Source organism: Mizuhopecten yessoensis, unplaced genomic scaffold (assembly GCF_002113885.1).
Source record: "Mizuhopecten yessoensis strain PY_sf001 unplaced genomic scaffold, ASM211388v2 scaffold2801, whole genome shotgun sequence".
Classification (NCBI taxonomy): Eukaryota; Metazoa; Mollusca; class Bivalvia; order Pectinida; family Pectinidae; genus Mizuhopecten; species Mizuhopecten yessoensis.
Window position 1 is genome coordinate 36,192 of NW_018404726.1, and position 21,307 is coordinate 57,498.

General features: G+C 35.2%; 2 protein-coding genes across 4 annotated transcripts in view; both read right to left on the bottom strand.

The window, feature by feature from the left end:
• Positions 1 to 320: 320 nt before the first annotated feature.
• Positions 321 to 10,002, bottom strand: LOC110446567 (collagen alpha-1(X) chain-like). Its single transcript, XM_021491771.1, has 4 exons — positions 9,919 to 10,002; positions 6,270 to 6,281; positions 1,896 to 2,220; positions 321 to 1,315 (listed from the first exon to the last, which is right to left on the bottom strand). Exons 2-4 carry the CDS (start codon positions 6,273 to 6,275, stop codon positions 921 to 923), a joined length of 726 nt encoding a protein of 241 aa, XP_021347446.1. The 5' UTR covers positions 6,276 to 6,281; positions 9,919 to 10,002; the 3' UTR covers positions 321 to 920.
• A 4,794-nt stretch (positions 10,003 to 14,796) lies between these two features.
• LOC110446568 (cartilage matrix protein-like) overlaps positions 14,797 to 21,307 on the bottom strand; it is a 138,381-nt gene continuing 131,870 nt past the window's right edge. For all 3 annotated transcript variants that reach the window (XM_021491773.1, XM_021491772.1, XM_021491774.1), the window contains 4 exons: positions 20,325 to 20,372; positions 19,459 to 19,893; positions 18,956 to 19,138; positions 14,797 to 18,215 (listed from right to left, as the gene is read on the bottom strand). In XM_021491773.1, the coding sequence (XP_021347448.1) occupies positions 18,957 to 19,138; positions 19,459 to 19,893; positions 20,325 to 20,372 (665 nt within the window). In that variant the 3' untranslated portion in view covers positions 14,797 to 18,215; position 18,956. The remainder of the gene's footprint in view (positions 18,216 to 18,955; positions 19,139 to 19,458; positions 19,894 to 20,324; positions 20,373 to 21,307) is intronic.

The following is a 21,307-nucleotide window of genomic DNA, read 5'->3' on the forward strand; positions in this document are numbered from 1 at the left end:
GAAGGGTTTGGATCAACACTCTAAATACAACCCTGCCCTAATCCTTCCCGTCCCAGTGGTGGCCACTACACTAAAAAAAGCGGAAAGTGCTCGTGTCGTAAAATTGATCCATTTATTTTTTTCCTTAGCAAAACTCACACATCTTGTGGGTGTACACAGACGTGTGGTATCGTTGGAAAGATGAATATATTTTTCTCCAAATATCATTCTACGCACCGGGTATTCTGATACAACGAACCGGAGCAGGCACAAACAACGCAGAATGAAATTTACCAGGGATGAACAAAGTTTTCTTTTATTTAAATGCAAGGGCAACAATATCGCAGCTAAATTGCTCCCTGTGTGCGTGTAGAAAAATTCTCCTACTGTCATTCAATTCGGCTAATTCGCGTTAGTGTCGTGTTTGGCGAACGATTGTGAGAGAACGTTCAAAGGGAGGTAACACAGTCAAGAACCCGGTACCAAAAGTAAATCGTTCCCGTTTCCATTTTGCGTTGCATTATGCATAATCCATTTCATGTGGTCGAAGTGGGTTTAGTTGAATAAGGAATTCAAGTGTGTTCATTGTTAACTATTGATATTTCCTATACAATTAGTTGTAGTTTTTCAGAGGTAGAATCTACACATGATAGATGCAAAATTTTACGAAAAAAGAATGAAAGGAAATAACGTGGTAAATGGCTCTATGTTATAATTATTATAAACCATATACATTGCAGATGTATATTTTGAAAATTTGGTCGAATTTTCTGGATAAACCAATCTATATGTTGGCGTTTGATGACAGGTAAAATACAAAATATTTCTCATAACTCGCTGTAAAACTGATAACATAAACAATCAAATCTCTTGTTGTATTTTTAATTGTATAACACATACATTCAGTACAATATTTCTTACATTTTCGTCAGCTTTTATAATTAAACAATTAAAAAGCCGGAAAAGGATGAGAACTTTTCCCACAAAACTGGAGAATTTCCGGTGTATGTTATTACGATATCAACTTCTTCACCGGTTTCCAGATGTAAGATGACAGACTGGGACGTCGCAGATGCAATAGTGTTGTCTCCGGATAGAGCCCAACCCACGGCCATGCCATTCTTTTTGAGTTCCGAGTAGATGTGACCGTGGTTTACCTCCCCCACACTCCAGCTAAAATAGTACAGCCCTGAAGCCGTACAGGTGAAGACTCCAGAGTTAGCTTTGTAGCCGTTTCCCACGTTAGTGATCACCCTGCTGAACTTAATCGTCGTGCCGTCAGGAGGGGCGTGGAGTGGTTGATCCAGTATTGCATAGAACGCCGTATGTCCTTTATCTGTAAGGTAAAATATGTCATGTTTTTATTCAGTAACATTTCTTTCTTTGATTTACAAAGAATCTCTGTCTGTCCGTCCGTCACTCTATCTGTGTCTCTGTCTGTCTGTCTATGTCTCTCTCTCTCTCTCTCTCTCTCTCTCTCTCTCTCTCTCTCTCTCTCTCTCTCTCTCTCTCTCTCTCTCTCTCTCTCTCTCTCTCTCTCTCTCTCTCTCTCTCTCTCTCTCTCTCTCTCTCTCTCTCTCTCTCTCTCTCTCTCTCTCTCTCTCTCTCTCTCTCTCTCTCTCTCTCTCTCTCTCTCTCTCTCTCTCTCTCTCTCTCTCTCTCTCTCTCTCTCTCTCTCTCTCTCTCTCTCTCTCTCTCTCTCTCTCTCTCTCTCTCTGATTACTTAGTCACCAGCGTAAACAAGGGAGGTCACTAATTTTACATTTCCTTTCTAATTAGAAGCGACAATTACGTGAAATAGTCGCTTTGGTGTAAAGACTATTGAATTGATCTACAGTGTGTACCGATATTGATAATAATAACAAATACCATTAAACGCTAAAAATACAAGTAAAACTCATCAAATTGCTCTATACCTGTTGTAGCTGACTGACGATTAATCCTTGTTTGGTTTAACAGTGGCATGGCTTGTTGTGCAGACGATTCTAGCTGAGTGACTCGTTGGCGAAGGTAATTGGTTTCCATTTCCATTCTCTCTTTAAACCTCATGTTCTCAGCTTTCAAGAGAGATAATTCCGTCACGTCTTTTTCACGATCATGTTTCAATTCTTCCAACTGTGCAGTGAGGTCGGTGACGACATGGAGGAGGTTGGAAACATCATTGGCTTTAGACTCGGGATACCATGCCGATTCGCTCTTCGTAAACGACGACCAGACCATCACAAGACAAATCGCGTGCGGATCTTAAAAAAATGGCCGCCGGGGTAGGAAGTTTGGTCACACCTCTCCTAATATTTGCTGTCTTAGTATACCTCAGAGGGATTTTTAACCAACCAAATCCTGCAGACAAGCCAAACAGACTACTAGGAAACCATTGGAAGATAGATGTGGCAAAACTAAATTGGCAAGGGAAAAATATCTTAATCAAAACATTTTTCTCTATACCAGAAAAGGGTATAACAAGTGAAAATGTGAGAACTAATCAATATGTTTCCGTTCTACTACTACTACTGTCTGCCGACGTGGAACTCAACCCAGGGCCGTCAGGTATTAATCCCCCTACCAGTGAAGGGATTATCTCCACACACCAGGGCTGTTCCTTTTGTGATTTACCTGTACAGTTTGACAGTGTTGAAGTATATTGTGTCGGGTGTCTTAGATCCTGGCACAATGAGTGTCTTTTAAACAATGGTCACACATTATTGGCCGATAGCTCAGCCGATCTAATTACATGGATATGTGACCAGTGTATTCAAGACTCTAGTACTGTGAATATAATTCCTCTACAAACACTTCTACCTAAAGATGCTGAAAAGGGACTCTCCTTCGTTTCATGGAATGTAAGGAGTCTTCCTAAACATTTTGAAGAAATTAAATTTCAAATTCAACAGTGTAAGCCAAATGTGGTTGGATTATGTGAAACATGGCTTACAGAAACTCATCCCAGCGAAAAATTTTCAATTCCTGGATATGACTTCATCAGACGTGATAGACGTCAAAGGAAAGGGGGCGGCGTTGCTCTATACATAAATCAGAGCATTAAATACAGCGAACAACCCCAACTAAACAATGAAAATCTAGAACTTTGCTGGATCGAAATCTGCCAAAGTAATACCAAACCGGTTCTTGTGTGTTCTCTATATAGACCACCGGGTGTAAAACACGACTGGTTTGAAAAAATAGGAGCTACACTTGATGCTGCCTCGTCAGAAAATGCTTCGATGGTGATAATGGGTGACTTTAACCTAAACGCGTTGAGCACATCAATATCACCAGAATATCAGTCACTCCGCTCTGACATGGAGAGTTATGGATTATATAACATAGTTAATGTACCAACAAGAACAACCGAGAATACTGCCAGTTGTATTGACCATATCTGGACCAACATACCAGCGGACTTTATAAAGTGTGATACCAGCAGTGTTAGCGTAAGTGACCACTACCCTGTGTATGCCATAAAAAGGTCAGTATACAAAACATCGACAGGTATCAACACCATTAGGTACAGATGTACAAAAAACTTTGACGAAAATGTTTTCAATAATAACCTAAATTCAGCCCACTGGGACATCCCTAATATAACAACAACAGAGGATGTAAATGATGCGGTCGAGTCGTGGAATAAAACTTTCACAGATATTTTAAACAAAACTGCGCCGTTTAAAGAAAAGCGGGTCAAACACAAAACAATTCCTGAGTGGTGGAATGAAGACATCTCCACAGCAATCAAAATTAGAGACAATCATAAACAGGATTCTAACTTTGAACTCTATAAAAAATGGAGAAATCGTGTAACAGCTTTAGTGAAAAAAGCGAAAAGTGAATTTTATAAAAATGTTCTAGATGCATGCAAAAAAGAACCAAACAAGTATTGGAAATACTTTAAACAACTGGTTCCAAACAAACCTGATGAAAAACCAAATTTTATTATTGCTGACGGTAAACAAATAGACGAAACGGAAGAAATTGCAAATAATTTTAATAATTTCTTTACAAATATTGTAAAGGAATATATCTCTGAAACTGTTTCAGATTCTCCGACAATATGTCTTAAAGAAACTCAAGCATTTGTCTCTCAAACACTCCCTGCAAACACAGTCTATGATATTCCAGAAATACCACTTGCTTTTGTGAACAAATTCCTGAAAAATCTTGACTGTAGCAAAGCTACAGGCCTTGATGGAATTTCTGCAAAATACCTTAGGCTGTCCGCAGAGGTTGTGTCTGAGTCAATTACCAAATTATTAAACATATGTATTGCAAAGAATGTTTTCCCAGACCAATTTAAGCATGCTAAAGTCAATCCAATTTTTAAGAAAGGCGAAAAGAGCTCTGTAAGTAATTACAGACCCATATCTATTCTTCCAATTTTATCCAAACTCTTAGAAAAACATGTGCAGACTACCTTTTATAAGTTTTTAAACCAACATAATCTAATCATTGAGAATCAATCAGGATTTCGAAATATGCATTCATGTCAAACTGCTCTTACTGCACTTACAAATAGATGGTATGATGAATTGGACAAGGGAAACCTCATCGGTGTAATGTATATTGATTTTCGTAAGGCTTTTGACCTTGTTGACCATAAGATACTACTCCAGAAAATGAGTATATATGGATGCTCTGAAAATTCCATTATGTTTTTTACCTCATACCTTTCAAACAGATTTCAGAAAGTATCTTTCAAAAGTTCTTTAAGTGATGCCTGTGAAATTACAACTGGTGTACCTCAAGGTTCCATAATTGGGCCTTTGATGTTTTTATTATATGTCAATGATCTGCCACTCTGCTCAAAACATTGTGAACTTTTTATGTATGCAGATGATACTTCAATGCAAAAAGCAGACACAAATTTGGATGTTATCGAATCATGTCTACAAACGGATTTTAATCATGTAAAGAAATGGTGTGATGTCAACAAAATGGTCATAAATACTGATAAAACCAAAGTAATGTTAATTGGAAGTAAGAAAAAAAAACAGAGACTAAAGAAAAATCTAAATATTATAGCTGAAAATTCAAACTTGGAAGTTGTACAAAATGAAAAACTGTTAGGCGTTCGTATTGATGACACCCTAACTTGGGAAAAACATGTACAAGACGTCCTAAAGAAACTTAATTATAAAATTTATCAACTATGTAGAATAAAGAAATTCTTACCAGTATCGGCAAGAATCACTTTCCACAACTGTTTTATACTACCATATATTGACTTTTGCTCGAACGTTTGGGGACATTGCTCTCAAAAACTGGTACACAAACTTGAAAGAATTCAAAAACGAGCACTGCGGATTATACTAGATGCCGACTATACTGTTCCCGGTGCACAGCTGTTTGTAAAACTAAAATGGCTGCCTTTTACGTACAGAGTTGAATATAACGAATGTGTTCTGATGTTTAAAGTAATAAACAAGCTATGTCCAAATTACCTAGACTGCAATACTCTTGTGAGCAATGTCCATACTATCCAAACCAGGTCAGCTGCGGCAGGTAGATATGTTGTACCCAAACACAAAACGGAAAAATTCAAAAGCTCTTTTAAATATAATGGACCGACACTCTGGAACAATTTGCCAACCACTGTCTCTAAATGCCAATCACTAAACAGTTTTAAGTTCGAGTGCAAAAAACATCTCAATGTAATCTATAAAGACAAGTGTAAAGAAAATTAAAAATCTGCACCCCCTTTCCCTCCTGAAATATCTATCTGCTGTAGTACCTGGAATATGACACACGTGTATCTAAATGAAGTTTTAGAATTTATCTTAATTACTATTCCTAATGCCCTAATCAACACTTTGGTATTAACTCACGCTACATTAGCGTATATTCTGTAATTTTTTACCCTTTGTCACAATGACATGTATGTATATTAGACGCATTATGCGTTTCTTAAATCTTCTAAAATGCAGCATGAGAATTTATGCATTGCATGATATTTAGCCAACTTTTTATTTTCCAATACACGTGTGACATATTTTATTGTAAGCCTGTGTGATATCACATACCAATATATCTGTGATATGTATTACGTAGTTTTGTTATTGGATACACGATGCAGGAGTGTGTTGTTGTTTTTTGTTTTTTGTTTTAAAGATAATACAATGTTTTATTACCTGTGATATGTTACTTAATTTCTTATGTATGTACGTGTATGTCATATCCATGTTGTAAATATTGTACATTTTATGTCGACCACATGTGAGACGAGTCATTGACTCAATGTGTTATCGAATTTAAATAAAGTCTATTATTATTATTATTATTATTATTATTATTATTATAAACATTGCTGTCTGGAGAATCAAGATAAGGACCCAATTAATAGATGCTCAAACCATGAATTTTATAATAAAAGGTTTAATATGAGAAGTTTTGGTTTGTTTGTGTTTTACGTCCTATTAACAGCTATGGTTATTTAAGGCCGTGTCAGCTTTTGGTGGTGGAGGAAAGCCGGAGTTCCCGGAGAAAAAAACACCGACCTACGGCCAGTACCTGGCGACTGCTCCACGTTGGTCTCGAACCCGCGACCTAGTGGCGGAGGGATAGTGGTAGCAGAATGTCAGACGCCTTAAGGTAATAGGATTGTGTCGCCATTTCTCAGTAGAATTTATTCAAATTTTGTTGTTATATTGCTTTGAAGTAAAGAAAATTTTCTGCCCCCCAAAAAATATAGGTTGTCAGAATTTTAAGGATTTCAAATGGAAATTGATGTAAAAAGGATTGAATTTTGAAAAAAAAATTGAAACACACATTTTTGTTGCTAAATAATGTCAATAAAAATGATACTAACATAGATTAGTATTGCATTAATGTATATCAATTTCATAAATGCTGAAATTGTGTAAAATTAATCATCTATAAACGATTAAAATTGACACTTTATAATAAAACCATATACACAAAGTAATTGCATGCAAGAGTTACCGTTCTTGAAAAACTTCACAGTAGTGAAATAGGTAGCCGGTTTCCTGAAGTAGGAAAATGGACACATGTGACTCATTGATCAAAAAACAACTGAATTAATGCCTGGATTGCTTTGCAATACTGTAATATTTAAAGAACACTGTTCTGTCAATAATAAGCATACAATATTCATCAGTTTAATATTAAACATTAGAATATGCGGAAATTGTGATACTGTCTCCCTCCATTGGATTTTCAACTAGGGATGCACGTCCTATTTCCGTTTAGCAATACACTCCTATGACCTTAATCACTTTGCCACCAATATTAGAAGTATTGAAAGCTGTGATATTAGCCTTTTTTCTGTCCTACTTCGGTTGTTAAATTGACTTATTTAGACAGTTTTGTAGTTATTAATTTTTACACAGTACATGTACGAAGATTTTGAATCGTTGGGATGGGTTATGTTTTGATGGGTATCCATTTGTCATTTGCCATTAACCAACAGCGTCTCACCAAAGATTTTGTTTAATGTTTAAGTGTTCAAACTTGTGAAATTACACCATGCATGCGCGTTGTTTTTGTATTTCTAGGTTCATTAGAAAATGTGACAAAACAAATTTATAATTTTTAATAATATGAATATTTAAGTTTCAAAAGTTAGCGGCCGCTAAGCAATATGTTCTCCAATCAACCTGATTATGAAGTTTGAAATAGAGATTGAACGGCGCTTTTTTTAAAAAAAAATTCATGCCGGTATGAACGCAAATCGGCTACATCGATATGGCTTCATGTTTAATCCATATGGATGTAACCGATTTGCGTTCATACCTGCATGAACAAAAAAAATAAAAAATAAAAATAGGGCTGTTTAATCCATATATTTACATTTTTACTATAGAACATTTGTTTAATTGTATTTATTTATTTTTAAAAAATATATTTATTTATTGCGTTTTGTATATGTGTCGTCCTTAACCGACATTGGCGGAACAGCCCAATTTAACTACAATTGGCGTCAATAAGTAACCGTAGTCATTTGAGCGTTTGGCGCAGTGGAATTCTCCGTGTTATTCGAAGCGAAGCGACAAGACTATCATTGACCAAGGTTAATCTATATCGTCATAAGTAAACCACGTGTTACGTCACGAGAGTTTATGCTTTCATAATCAAATGAACTGCATTTCTGCTGGTAATGTTTATATAATGGGTTGCAGAGCAAATAGAATATATATGAAAATATTCAGCATTCTTTATCTTGTGATCTTGAAACCAAACTTTCTTTTTGACCTGAAAATTACTGTCCGTATCTTTAGATATCATTATGTATTTCACATTTTCACCAAAAGTTATTTTCCCTATTTAATATCTAGACTTTTGTGAGATATGTTCTTACAAGATCACTTATTGCATGACTCCAGTTCCTGGTTTTCTCCCATCTTTTAAATTAGCATGATCCTTGCCTTCCCTATAGAAAATAGCAACCACAAATATGTGTATTCCGTCTTTTCGTATTGCAGAGTTATCTGCTCTTGTGAGCAGGTATTGATTGTTACGTCATTAGTTTGTGTGAGAAAATCACGTCGTTTTTCTCAAAAATTTATGACGTTTCTCTCACAAGCAAATGATGTAACAACCAATACCTGCTCACAAGAGCAGATAACTCTGCAATACGAAAAGACAGAACTTGATTGGTCTCAGCTTAAAAAAACATCTGAAACCTACGGATAACTTATGCCAGCTCATTTCACAAAAATTCTCAAAGTTAGAAAAATTAACTGTGCATGGATTATTGTTTCGCGATCTAAACATGTGGATGTGCTTAATTTTCGCAGATACTGTCTCCAACGTCGACTATCCCTTATGTTTAATACAATCGATGTAAAATTTTGCCGTTTTAATACTGCTTGATTTTGTAGATGTAATGACTATTTTACAATATGAAAACCTCTTTCAACAAATATTATTAATTATAATAATCCTTGCTTTTATTTAGTCTTTCTAAAGTGTGACTTTTACCGGAAACATGATACGGCGTATACTACAAAATCAGTTAGAATGGAATATGGTCAATAATGTCCGGATTATGATTGTTGATCAAAACCTGCAATTTGATATATATTTGGTTTCAAACGACTTGTGTTATCTGTTTGTAGTGACATGTATTAGAGAAGAAAGTGAAAGAACAGAAGTATGAGGGCATGAACGCATATAGAATTAAGTGACTGCGATTAACGCCAAATTAAAGGAAGAATTAAAGGAATATGTACTACCTACGGGATTCTATAGGCGACAATCCTAGCGTAAATCACCCAGTACACGTCAGAAATCGAGAATAAGAATACGCCTGCTTTTACCAAATGTATCGTAAGAGGCGACTTATGTGATGGGAATCTCCTGCAGAATTGGGGATTTGCTTTTGTGCCCTTCACTTTGGGACACAAAAGAGACCAAAACAATCTGCTGCACCCATGGTCATATTTGGGATCTTTATAATTCCTAGCACCTTGCTTGGCAATACCTCACATATGGTTTTAATGTTGAACGTTCGTTCAGGTTTGGAAGGCAAACAGTTATTGCCCAAGGTCCGGACACACTATAGTCAGTAACAATGGAGGTTGTTATTCCCTGCTTAACGTTCAGTTTGTGGGCGAATGGCAACAACTGGTTCACCTGTTGTCAGTATAATGCGACCAGACGGAATGCTGCGCTGAGTGCATTCGGTTTGGTATTTAAGTGAGATACATTTGTAGCACTATGAAGTCGGCATTAGAACCGCGTTATCGTAAGGAGGCATATACACTAACATACCTTGCCACCCTGCCACCTAACCATGCATACCCAACACACATGGCGGCACGTCCTTAAATGACCTTAGCTGTTAGTAGGACGTCAAACAAATAACACCAAGCTAATATAGCACCAATGTGTAAATACATGTAGGTGTACTTTTTCTTCTTAAGCATAAAACAAAGACAAAACAAAACCCCCCAAAAATATAGATCGCCTTTAGAAAACAAAACTTACCTGTGTTTTTTGTCGGACGCCAAACTGTATGTCGGCTATCAGAGACACACAGTATATACTTTAAATTTGGAACCAGGATGAGAATAAAACATCTGTTAAGCCTTGATGGTACCTATCCTTCTTTTAAACGCGACCTGGACTTCTTGCTTCCTCATCAATACACCTTTGCGAAATACTACACACGGAGTACAACAGGCTCCAGATCAATAAACGATCATCAACTTTGGAGTTTCCCTCATAAAGCATTTCTGAAATTAAGGAAACTGTCTTTGCTTGTATTTCTTATTTTTCACCCAATTTCCTTTAAAAATAATCTGAAGTAAAAGGATATTAGAATGACTTTTGACTTTTTTATTCGAAGCAATTTAACCACTGTCTGTTGAGATCTAAGTCGAACTTTGCTATTTCGATCTCTTATAAGTCAAAGACCCCGTTTTACTCGAACTGTTTTTGTCGGTTCCAGCAAAAACTCAAATAAATCTTAGTAATGAAAACTTTGATAATTCGAACTCTGACAACTTGAAAATGTCGGATATTTCGAAGTAAAATATAGGTCTTAAAAACCTAAATCCTATATCAAAATATGTATATCATTCTGTTTTATTAACCCCGAACATTTTTATTCTAAGTTAATTAAATGTTTAACAATTTTGGATTTAGGTTCCATTACTTTTTTCTGTCTTACAGCAATAAAAAAAAATAAAAAAATGTCATTCCAATCAAATTGGCGGCCATTTTTAGACGAAACACGTTTGCTTTATGACATATCGTAGGAAGAACGATAACTCTAACGAACTTAAGTTACATATATGGAAATTGATATTGTCGGAAAAACATTCCTATCGTACACATAATACCTTTTATTCTTTCATGAAAATAATCAAATCCCCACTGTTAATCAATATTGTTGTTTTGGAAGCGGAAATGACCTAATTCTCATTGGAAAATGTTTAACCAACCCTTGTCGACGGCGATGTTTAACAGTGTTTAAATCTAAGTTTTTAGGTTATCATTAAATGCATCTTTGAGAAACTTCAAGCATAAATTGGTACATGTAAACACAATTCAGAGTTATTATTTTGACGGATGTTTTTTTTCTTTTTTTTATCTCTTTATTTATTTAACTATTTGTGAACTATAAGTTAACGTGTATGGTGGTATGAAAACCTGTTGTTCCCTTGCATGCAATGTGTTCATAATCTTCAAAATACGCCTGCTGTTACCAAATGTATCTTAAGAGGCGACTAATGTGGGAATCTCCTGCAGAATTGGGAATTTGCATTTGTCCTTCACTTTAGGACACAAAATCGACCAAAATAAATCTGCTGCGCCTATTATAATATTTGGGATATTTATATTTGTTTTTACCTCTACAACCTTATATTTTCTAGCGCCTTGATTGGCAATACCTGACTTTTGGCTTAAATGTTGAATGTTCGTCCATTTGAGGAAGGCAATGGGTTCTGTCCCAAGGCCAGGACACACTAAAGTCTGTAACAATGGAAGTTTTTATTCCCTGCTTAACGTTCAGTAGGTAGGGGAATGGCAACAACTGGTTCACCTGTTGTCCGTATAGTGCGACCAGACGGAATGCTGCGCTGATACATTCGGCATGGTATTTTAGTGAGATAGAACTATAAAGTCGGCATCAGATCCGCATTATCACAAGGTGGCAATTACACTTACATACCTTGCCACCCTGCCACGCAAGCACGCATACCCAACACAGATGGAGGCACGTCCTTAAATGACCTTAGCTGTTGATAGGACATAAAACAAAATAAAACCAAACCAGTTTAGCACCAATGTGTGTGTTCTTTTTCTTCTGAAGCATAAAACAAAGAAGTAACCCAAAAAATACAGATCGCCTTGAGAAAAAACCTTCCTGTGTCGTTTGTCAGAGGCCTAGCTGTATGTCATCTATGAGAGACACAAAGTTATCAGTTTAAAATGGAAACAGGATGAGAACAAAACATCTGGTTCGTCTTGATTGTACCTCTCCTTTTTAAAAACGCGACCTGGACTTTTCAATTCGTAGCACAACAGGCTAAGGTGCCAAGTTTATTAAAAGGTGGACATTTTTAACCTTTAATAATTTTGTCGATATACAAGGTAAAATCTCACTACACTATTTTGCATGTAAATTCACTCCACGAAATACTTGATATCTGGAAAGTTGTAACAAACTCAATGGCTGTGTCTTAAAGATACACAAATTGAAAATTGGCGCTATCACTGATTAAGCTAATCACCTTTTGAACAACTGTGCCCAGATCAATAAACGATCATCAACTTTAGTTACCCTCAGAAAGCATTTTTGAAATTAAGGAAAATGTCTTTGCTTCTTTTTCTATTTATTTTAATTCAATTTTCTTTACAAAAACTGAAGTAAAAGGGATGGTAGTGTGACGTTTTCATTTTCTTATCCGAAGCATTTTTCCCACCGTCTGGTGAGTCCTAAAGTCCAATTTTGTTATCTCGAACTCTCATAACTAAATTACCCCGTATTACTCGAATTATTTTGTCGGTCCGGCGAAAACTCAGTTTAATCTTAGTAATAAAAATTGGATAAATCGAACTCTGACAACTTGAAAATGTCGGATATTTCGAAGTGAAATATCGGTCTTAACAACCTAAATCCTATATTAAAATATGTATATAATTCCATTTTATAAACCCCGAACATTTTTATTATAATTTAATGAAATTTTAAACAGTATTGGATTTAGGTTCCATTACTTTTTTCATGTCTTACAGCAATAAAATACAATATCTATTTTATTGTCATTCCAATCAGTGTTAATTGGCGGCTATTTTCGAGACGGAACACGTTTGCTTTATAAAACATCGTAGGAAGAACAATAACTCTAATGAACTTAAATTACATGTATGAAAATTGTCATTGTCGGAAAAACATTCCTATCGTACACATATTACATTTCATTCTTTCATGAAAATAATCAAATCCCCACTGTTAATCAATACTGTTGTTTTGAAAGCGGAAATTACCTATTTCTCGTTGTTAAAATCTCAAGTTTTAGGTTATCATTACATGTATCTTTGAGAAACTTCAATGCATAAAAAATAGAATTTTGACGGATTTTTTTTTTTTTTTTTTTTATTGTATTTTTTTCTCTTTATTTCTTTAACTATTTGTAAACTATAAGTTAACGTGAATGGTGGTATGAAAACCAGTTGTTCACGTGCATGCAATGTTTTCATAATTTTTTTTATGGGGGTACGGCCTTACCGGAACTGACGACCCGGTCTTCCGGCTGCCTATTAGACACTCTGACGTGTCGTCTGCGATTGCTCCCTGACCGGTCTGAGGCCAGTTTTATTCGCAGAACATCACAGGCGAATGTTTAGACACGGTGAACTCACAAGTTTTATTAAGTTATAAACAGCTAAGAACATTGTAGTTTATTGTACAAACAATGTACTCACAAACAAAATTGAGTAAAATAAGGGAAATCTACGCTTGTCTTGGAAAGTGCGACACATTAATTGGCGTATCAATAGTCCCTAACAACGGGACGGGTAAGGGTTTGGCTTGTTAGGTTTAATTTTGTTTAACGTCCTATTAAAAGCTAAGGTCATTTAAGGACGTGCCCCCATGTGTGTTGTGTATTCGTGCATGCGTGTAGGTTGCTGCAAGCCGGGTATGTTAGTGCATTTGCCTCGTTGTGACAGCGCGGATCTGATGCCGACTTTATAATGCTATCTCACTGAAATACCATGCCGAAGGCATCCAGCACACCATTCCACCCGGTCACATTATACTGACATCGGGTGAACCAGTTGTTGCAATTGCCCTTAGTGCTGAATGTTACGCAGGAGATATAAATTACTATGTTTAAAGACTTTGGTATGTCCCAGCCAGTGTACAGAAACAATTGCCTTCCTCACCTGTGCGAAGGTATTGCCAAGCAAGGCCTTAGGAAATAAACGAAAGTTAGAAGCAGTGAAATATATAAAGATCCCAAATACTGCAATCGGTGTAGCATATGTATTTTGGTCGCTCTTGTGTCCCCCAAATAGAGGGCAATACAGCAAATCCCTGATTCTGCAGGTGGCTCCCACATTAGTCGCTTTAGATACATTTTTCTCGATCCCCGACCTGCAGGGAAGACGGGTAAGGAGTAGATAAGATATATATTTCTGCGTTTCTGTGTTGCAGATGAGCAAAACAAGACCTTAGATATTATGACCTGAGATCTGGTACTGAAGTAAATTTTGGGCCCAACGATCAGGACTTGATCCTAGACAATATATTCCGAAATAAAAAGTCGATCAGATGATACATATTTTTTCTTAAAAGTCGGTCTAAATTCAATAAAAACAAAATCCACATTTCAATAATTGCTTGTATATTTGTTTAAGATAGATATTTTGATACGGAAATTGAAAAAAAAAAACATCAACAAATTTATTGCTAGACTGCAGAATCCCCGTACCAATGCCGACATATTTCTCTATGTATTAGAATCCTTTTGCCCCCTGACAATGATATAACTTAGATAAGTCAATTCTAGAAAGGAATACCATACCTAACGGAATTTTTATGAGAAATAAAATATAATCAATAAAAGTATTCGTAGTATAAAAATGAGTGGTTCTTCGAACACTGGGTCACTTCAGATTGTTATACTATCGCTTTAACCAATTGAGCTAAATGTACCTGGTCAACGGAAGCGCTCTACATCCGAAGTTAATGGGAGGTAACTGTAAATAGGGAAAAAACACAGAGCAGTGGAACAGGGATCGTTGCGGGAGGGGGGGGGGCGGATAACGCGATTTTAAAACAGCAATAGTACTTTTCGTAATGATAGTGGATATAAAACTGATTAAATAATAATAATAACAAAACCTGATCAGTTATGTTATAGAATGCTACTGCATTTTATTATTTGACATACATTTACAAAATATAATGATACACCATTAATATTAATGACATATTAATCAAACATGAACAAAATACGTTATATATATATATATACATTGTTAGCAGAGGCCTTTGTTATCCAACCAGACTTTTCATAAGCAGATGCATTAACTTTATAGCATACTTTCTATCTATGCAAAATATAACAAGTAGTTTAATAAAATAATGGTTTATTTTTCATTTAGTGTGCTGATCAGATAAAATGTAAATTTCAACACATATATTTCAACATTTAAAGAGCGAATTCCTCAATATTTTTATGTAATTCAGATGTATGGTTGCAAAACAAAGACGTCATTCAAAAGATAATTATACTATTATACATAGTATATATATATATTACATCAATAAAGGGGACTGTCGTTAAAAGTCTACTGATGTACTTTAGCTTGAAGCAACTCTCTAAGACATTCATTAATAATTACCTATTTTTATCGTATATACTGAATTCGTTCCGAGGAATGCTTTGTTTAAAATCAAATAAAAGAGGAATCTTTATTAATAACATTATATTGTAACACAATTTTTGGAGGTCAATGAAAATAAAAATCTGAACATTATATGAATTAATTGTTGAGTAATATATAAATCATGGCTATATATGTTTACAATTTGTCATAAAGTAATTGAAAGTTAGTACCATCTTACATTACAAAAAACGTTTCCCATTATGTTGACAGTTTGACAGCCGTTTATGAACATACGCATGCGATTTGAGAAAACATTATGCAACGCATTACTCAGCACTATTTATATTGATGAACAACTTTAAACAAACAAGTATTTAATTTTTATCTTGATAATTAAATTGATACCAATGATTTTTTTCATAAAATTTGGTAAAATGTAACATATGTTTGTCCAAGATTCATCTCACACAAAGCATATTGAATGATAAGAAATTAATTTATACATCAAAGTATGATACCAAAATAACTGAAAAATATCTCGTTTTACACGCGGGCTCTTTAAACAGTAACATAATACACGATACCAACTAAAAAAGTTGGATTGTGAAAATTCTAAATATAGAAGTATTGTACATATTTAGTATTCACGTTAAAGCTATCAATATATCATTTCATATATAGTTAACATTACGTACCAGCAATGGTTCACGAAGCGAGCCATATTCGATATAACCCGAACGACATATTTCTCGATAAAACTTTTACGATACGATACACATCTAGATATAACTGACGATACTACACGTTTCTTGATATACCTCACACGATACGATACTATTCTTGTTATTAACGTAACGCTAATATGCATAACTCAATATAGCATCACGAACCGATTTATATCGATATAACCTCCTCGATACGATACATATCTTGATATACCATCACGATACCACTCATATCGATATAACCTTCACGATACGATACTTATCTTGATATAAACACCACGATGTGAAACAGATCTCTATTTTACAGTCACAATACGATACGTTTCTCGATATACCATTAAATTGATACCTATCTCAGTATAACCTTCAATATAGACACGTTTCTTGATATAACATTACAAAACGATTCATATCTAGATATAACATTCACAACACGATACTTTTCTCAATTTTATCTTCACAATTCGATTCACGATATTACTTTCACAATACGATACGATCCCCAATCTAATCCTCACGGTTACAGAAACTGGCACCATTGAAAAAAAATACATATCAACCTTTTAGTCCTAATTCATGCAGAGAAATATTTAAGCTCGAAAGATTACAAAAATATAAAAATTGCATTTTTTAAAGACCTTAAAGGAAACTTTTATTTGTCATTTCCAGACTCGTTGTTCCGTGTTTATTTAGTGGTCATCTAATTTCGTATATTTAGTGTAGCTTAGCGGACGCCAACGATAAACTCAGCTCTTTTCGGAAGAAAAGAAGAAGAAGCTTGAAGAATAATGGTATCCTCTGTAAGTTAGACTGTAAATGACGCTGAATTAAGACAATGTTTTTCAGTCGAAATAATTCAATTTAAAAATTGTAAAATTATAATTTCACTTTTTGTCACATCATGGTTCTTGTGCTTATTATCTGATCATTTGATAATTTTGACATTGTGACGATAAACACATAAAAAATACACACTATTACAATGGAACCCAGTTATCCAAACACCCTCTTCACAAATCTATACAAATAATCACCGATTTTGTCGATGAGCACATATTGGTATGCATACTGACATGGAAATGTAAGAACTTGGTCAATATTAATCCAAATGTGGCGTATAAACTTTGGTAACAGGACGTTCACGAACAATCCAAATATTCCGCCTCGTCAACATACAGATCGAGCGATTCCAGAAAAAACACCTACTGTCTATATGATTCTTTTAGTTAAGGTATTCGGATTTTGTCTTTCTACTAAACCGGGTTGTTTTGTATTCTATACAACGTCAAGACTAACCAAATTTCACTGTTCGCACTAGTATGATCCCCATGTTTTACTACGGCAGCACTACATCAAGCGTGGCAGCATCTATAAGAGGTAGAGTATTGAGTGGGTATGAGCTAGATTTATATCAATTTTGCAATTTTACAATATGCATTGTCTTGCTTAAAAGGTTTCACGAAAACATACGTTCATTTACTATGACAAAATGAGGCTTTATCTAACAAGAGAATGCAGTTGTTGTGGGGGGACAGGTTTCCGTGAAAACATGATCAGTCGAGTGAGAGACGAAAAGAAATACATTCTTTATGAGCTAAACATGATATGAAACTAAAAAATGTTTCTTAAAAATGTGTTCCTACTCTTTGTAAATGTTTCTCTCAAAACGCCGTAACTCGTGTAATTGGGAAAAAAACCAGAAGGAATGTTCAGTGACATAAAGTACACTAGTTACTTTTTTTACATAGACTATGTTATATAATGGAATGTAATTATATGTGGAATGCACTATATCAATACATTTACATAAGATAAATACTCAAAAATAATACTTATAAAAACAAAACAAAACTATACTGATTTCCTCTATACAATTTAATTTGCAGTTTTAGAATACGATACCATTTATCAAAGCCAATATTAGAAAAATAATACGTCAATGTCATAACCTAAATTTTAAATTATGTAATTATATTTTCAAAACACAAGTTGGCTTTTAAATGGCGTCGATGTAATTTTATCATTAATTATTACACATTATTTGCCCGTTTTGCGTTCTAACCTGAATTTCTTAAAATGCAAGTTTGGTATAAACACGAGTCATTAAAATGACTATTTGCATTGCTTTGGTTATTGTATCAAAATAATACAAATTTGAAAAAATTACTGAATCTTGTCAGCTAGGAGTGCTCACTGAGCCGTCTGGTGTTCTTGCTGTAAAATAAAAAATACGGTATTCAAGAATATTATTATTAATAGTCTATCATTTCAAAATCTGACAAGTCTCTTTACAAATAATATGTATCATTAATGATGAGCATCGCTGTTACATCAAAGAGTGGTCGGTGGTGCAGTGGATAGCGCACTTGCCTTTCACCAAGGCGGCAGGAGTTCGATTCCCTGATCAGACGTAAAAGGTATGTGGTCACCTGCCCGACCACGTGGGATTTTGGATACAACAATATCCGCGAATTTCCAAGAGGTAGCAAATTAGCTCTGGGGTGTTTCCGAGTCTTCGGGTTAGTGAAGACATTGAATGGTATGACAGTCAGTTGTAGAATGATAACTGGTTTGACAGGTAATACGCTTTTTATACCCAACGAGAACCATACTCGTTACCAAGCAAGCACGAACTAAAATGTCGAACGGTAGCTAGAAGAGAAAGTCACTTTTTTACGATATTTTTATCGAAAGCTTTTTAACTTGCACTGTCAGCTTTAAGGAGCAAATATGGCGATCGGTTTGACGATTTTTCAATACATGTATATATATATATGCAGGTTGTAAACAGATAAAAACAGATTAAAATCGGGATATAGCAAATTTCTCATTCCCCCGCTGAGCTAAGCTGAAACTTGCTAAATCTTTCAATCCCACGATTTAACTGCATTATAGCAGTAGTGATACCATAAGGGAAATTCGTAGCATGATGCGTTACTGTATGTAGGTAATACCTTAGGCTCTTGGTCCAAGGCGGAAACGGTCCAGTGGGAAATTGTTTCGGTCATTTCCACAGACACGTGACACCAACTGTAAGCGGATGTTCTGGAGGGCGTTGAGATCATCCACCATGAACACATTGTCCGATTCGGACGCCATCATACGTAGCTCTGATGCATCAATTGCTTCGCCGACACCTGCAGAGTAAAGGGACATTACTTAGCCAGTTATTACGGGAAATGCAGTAACCCTTTTTGTGTTTTTTTGTTTGCAATATGTATAGGCGTTTACTTGCATGTTCATGTCAAGATATGGCACTCATAACTTAGCTGTCAGTTATCAAAGTATGTCATGCAGCTTAGGTATAATTTATAAATAAACAGACGACTCTATTTAAGTATATGGAATATATCGTCAATTAAGTCGGCTTTATATACATTTTTAATGAAACCTGTGAATAAAACAGAAATTATTATCGAAGTTGAAATCTAAATGAAAATAAGTCTCCAAAACTCACCAATGGCGAAAACGGTAGCGGACTGTCTGTGCAGCCGTGCGGTCTGGTCCGCGAGGGCATAAGGATCTGTCGACTTGCCGTCTGTGACAATGATAACGACCTTGATGACTCCAGGGCGAGCCCCGTTCCTGGTAGTTAGGACGTCGTCAACAAGGGTCTTCACAGCTCTGTCTGTGTAAGTGTTGCCGTACGTGTACTTGACACCAAGCAGACCTTGTTTGACTCCAAATTTGCTGTTGTAGCGGTTTAGGTGGAATTCGACCTTTGGGTCGTCGCTGAATGTCATTACTGCGACTTGGGCGGATCCGGAATCGATGTTGATTTCATCCAGGAAGTCATTGACGAAAACAAGCTCCTTATTGAAGTTGGTCTGTGTTTGAAGACTTGTTGATTTGTCGAGGAGGAAGACGACGTCCATATCTCTGTATTGACAATCTGAAAGATAATGACTTAGACTGTATACTGCATTGTATTAGCGGAAGAGTGCTGTGGTAGTCCCATCTCGATCTTATCTCGGCCCAACATAGCAGTCTCTTTTCAGATAATGTATTAGAAGAGTCAGATTTTGCTGTGGCTTTGAGAAGTTTTAAAACAAAAATATTGACAGAGTTGATTCCCTTGTCTTAATGAAGTAGTATTGTAACTCATAATATGCGATTCTGTTATTTTGCAATAAAACAAATTCAGGTTTAAATCATGAATATATGTTTATTTTAAACTAACAATATTGCAGCATTCTCTGCTTATTACAATATATCGAATTGTATTATTATATGTATTTTATGACCTATAAATATTTGGCTATACGTTGTTGGTGTTTGCAGACCTAATTAATCAACCAACCAATCACCATATTAATGACGTACCTTTGATCGGAGCTGGTGTGGGACGCGGGGTCGGTCTGGGTGTGGCAGCTAGAACGATACAGGTAATTGCATGTGTATGGGCGAAATAAGTAATACCTACTAAAATTAGATAAGAAAAATAAGTAAATACATGAAAAAAAAAAATGTGTAAATTTAACCACGGAAGATATATATATTTTTTTTTTACTAGAATCTTTATGTTTGAAGGAATTTTCGTTTCTATATTAATAAAGTCGAACTTTTTGTTAAAAACGACACACAAATGTTAATACACGAGATGTAAATCTTATAGCACACCATGTAAAACAACGCCATCGAATTACTACAGGTTTATTATGATATGATACACATGTACAGTATTAAAATAGATAGAAATAAAACACACACGCTGGTGGTATTATATAGAAGTTTGTAACAGGAATGTGATAATGCAATTTTTAATTCTATCTAAAAAGAAAAAAAAAAATCTGAAAAAAATTATCATAGTATTGCATTTATATAATAAGAAAGTTGTAACTTCACTTAATAGTTTTCAGCAATATTGCCAGGTAGGTAGACAACCTATATAATGTTAAAACTATGACAAAATCAGTCCTGGATGATCAACAGTTGAAATGATATATACTTGTCGTTATGTTGGCTTAAAACATTAAAATGACACATTTTATTTCTTATATATGCCATCATTATCACTTACATTATTTTTGTATTGTAAAAGGAGTTTTCTTTCACCCCATAGCATTTTCTTGCATGTTACAATCACCGTTTGTACAACCTATATTTTGAAATTAAACGTTAGCATCTTTAGCTCTTTATTGCTTTCAAATTGTCCCTGAAATTTAGCAATAATGTCGACTGAGCTGTACATTTTCCTTATTTACAGCACACAAAGGTTGTGTGGTGTCTTGTCTGTCAACAGTGGAACATTCTATTCGGTTTCAAAAATATCCTGTTTGGATGGCTAATTGGGGGGGGGGGGGGGG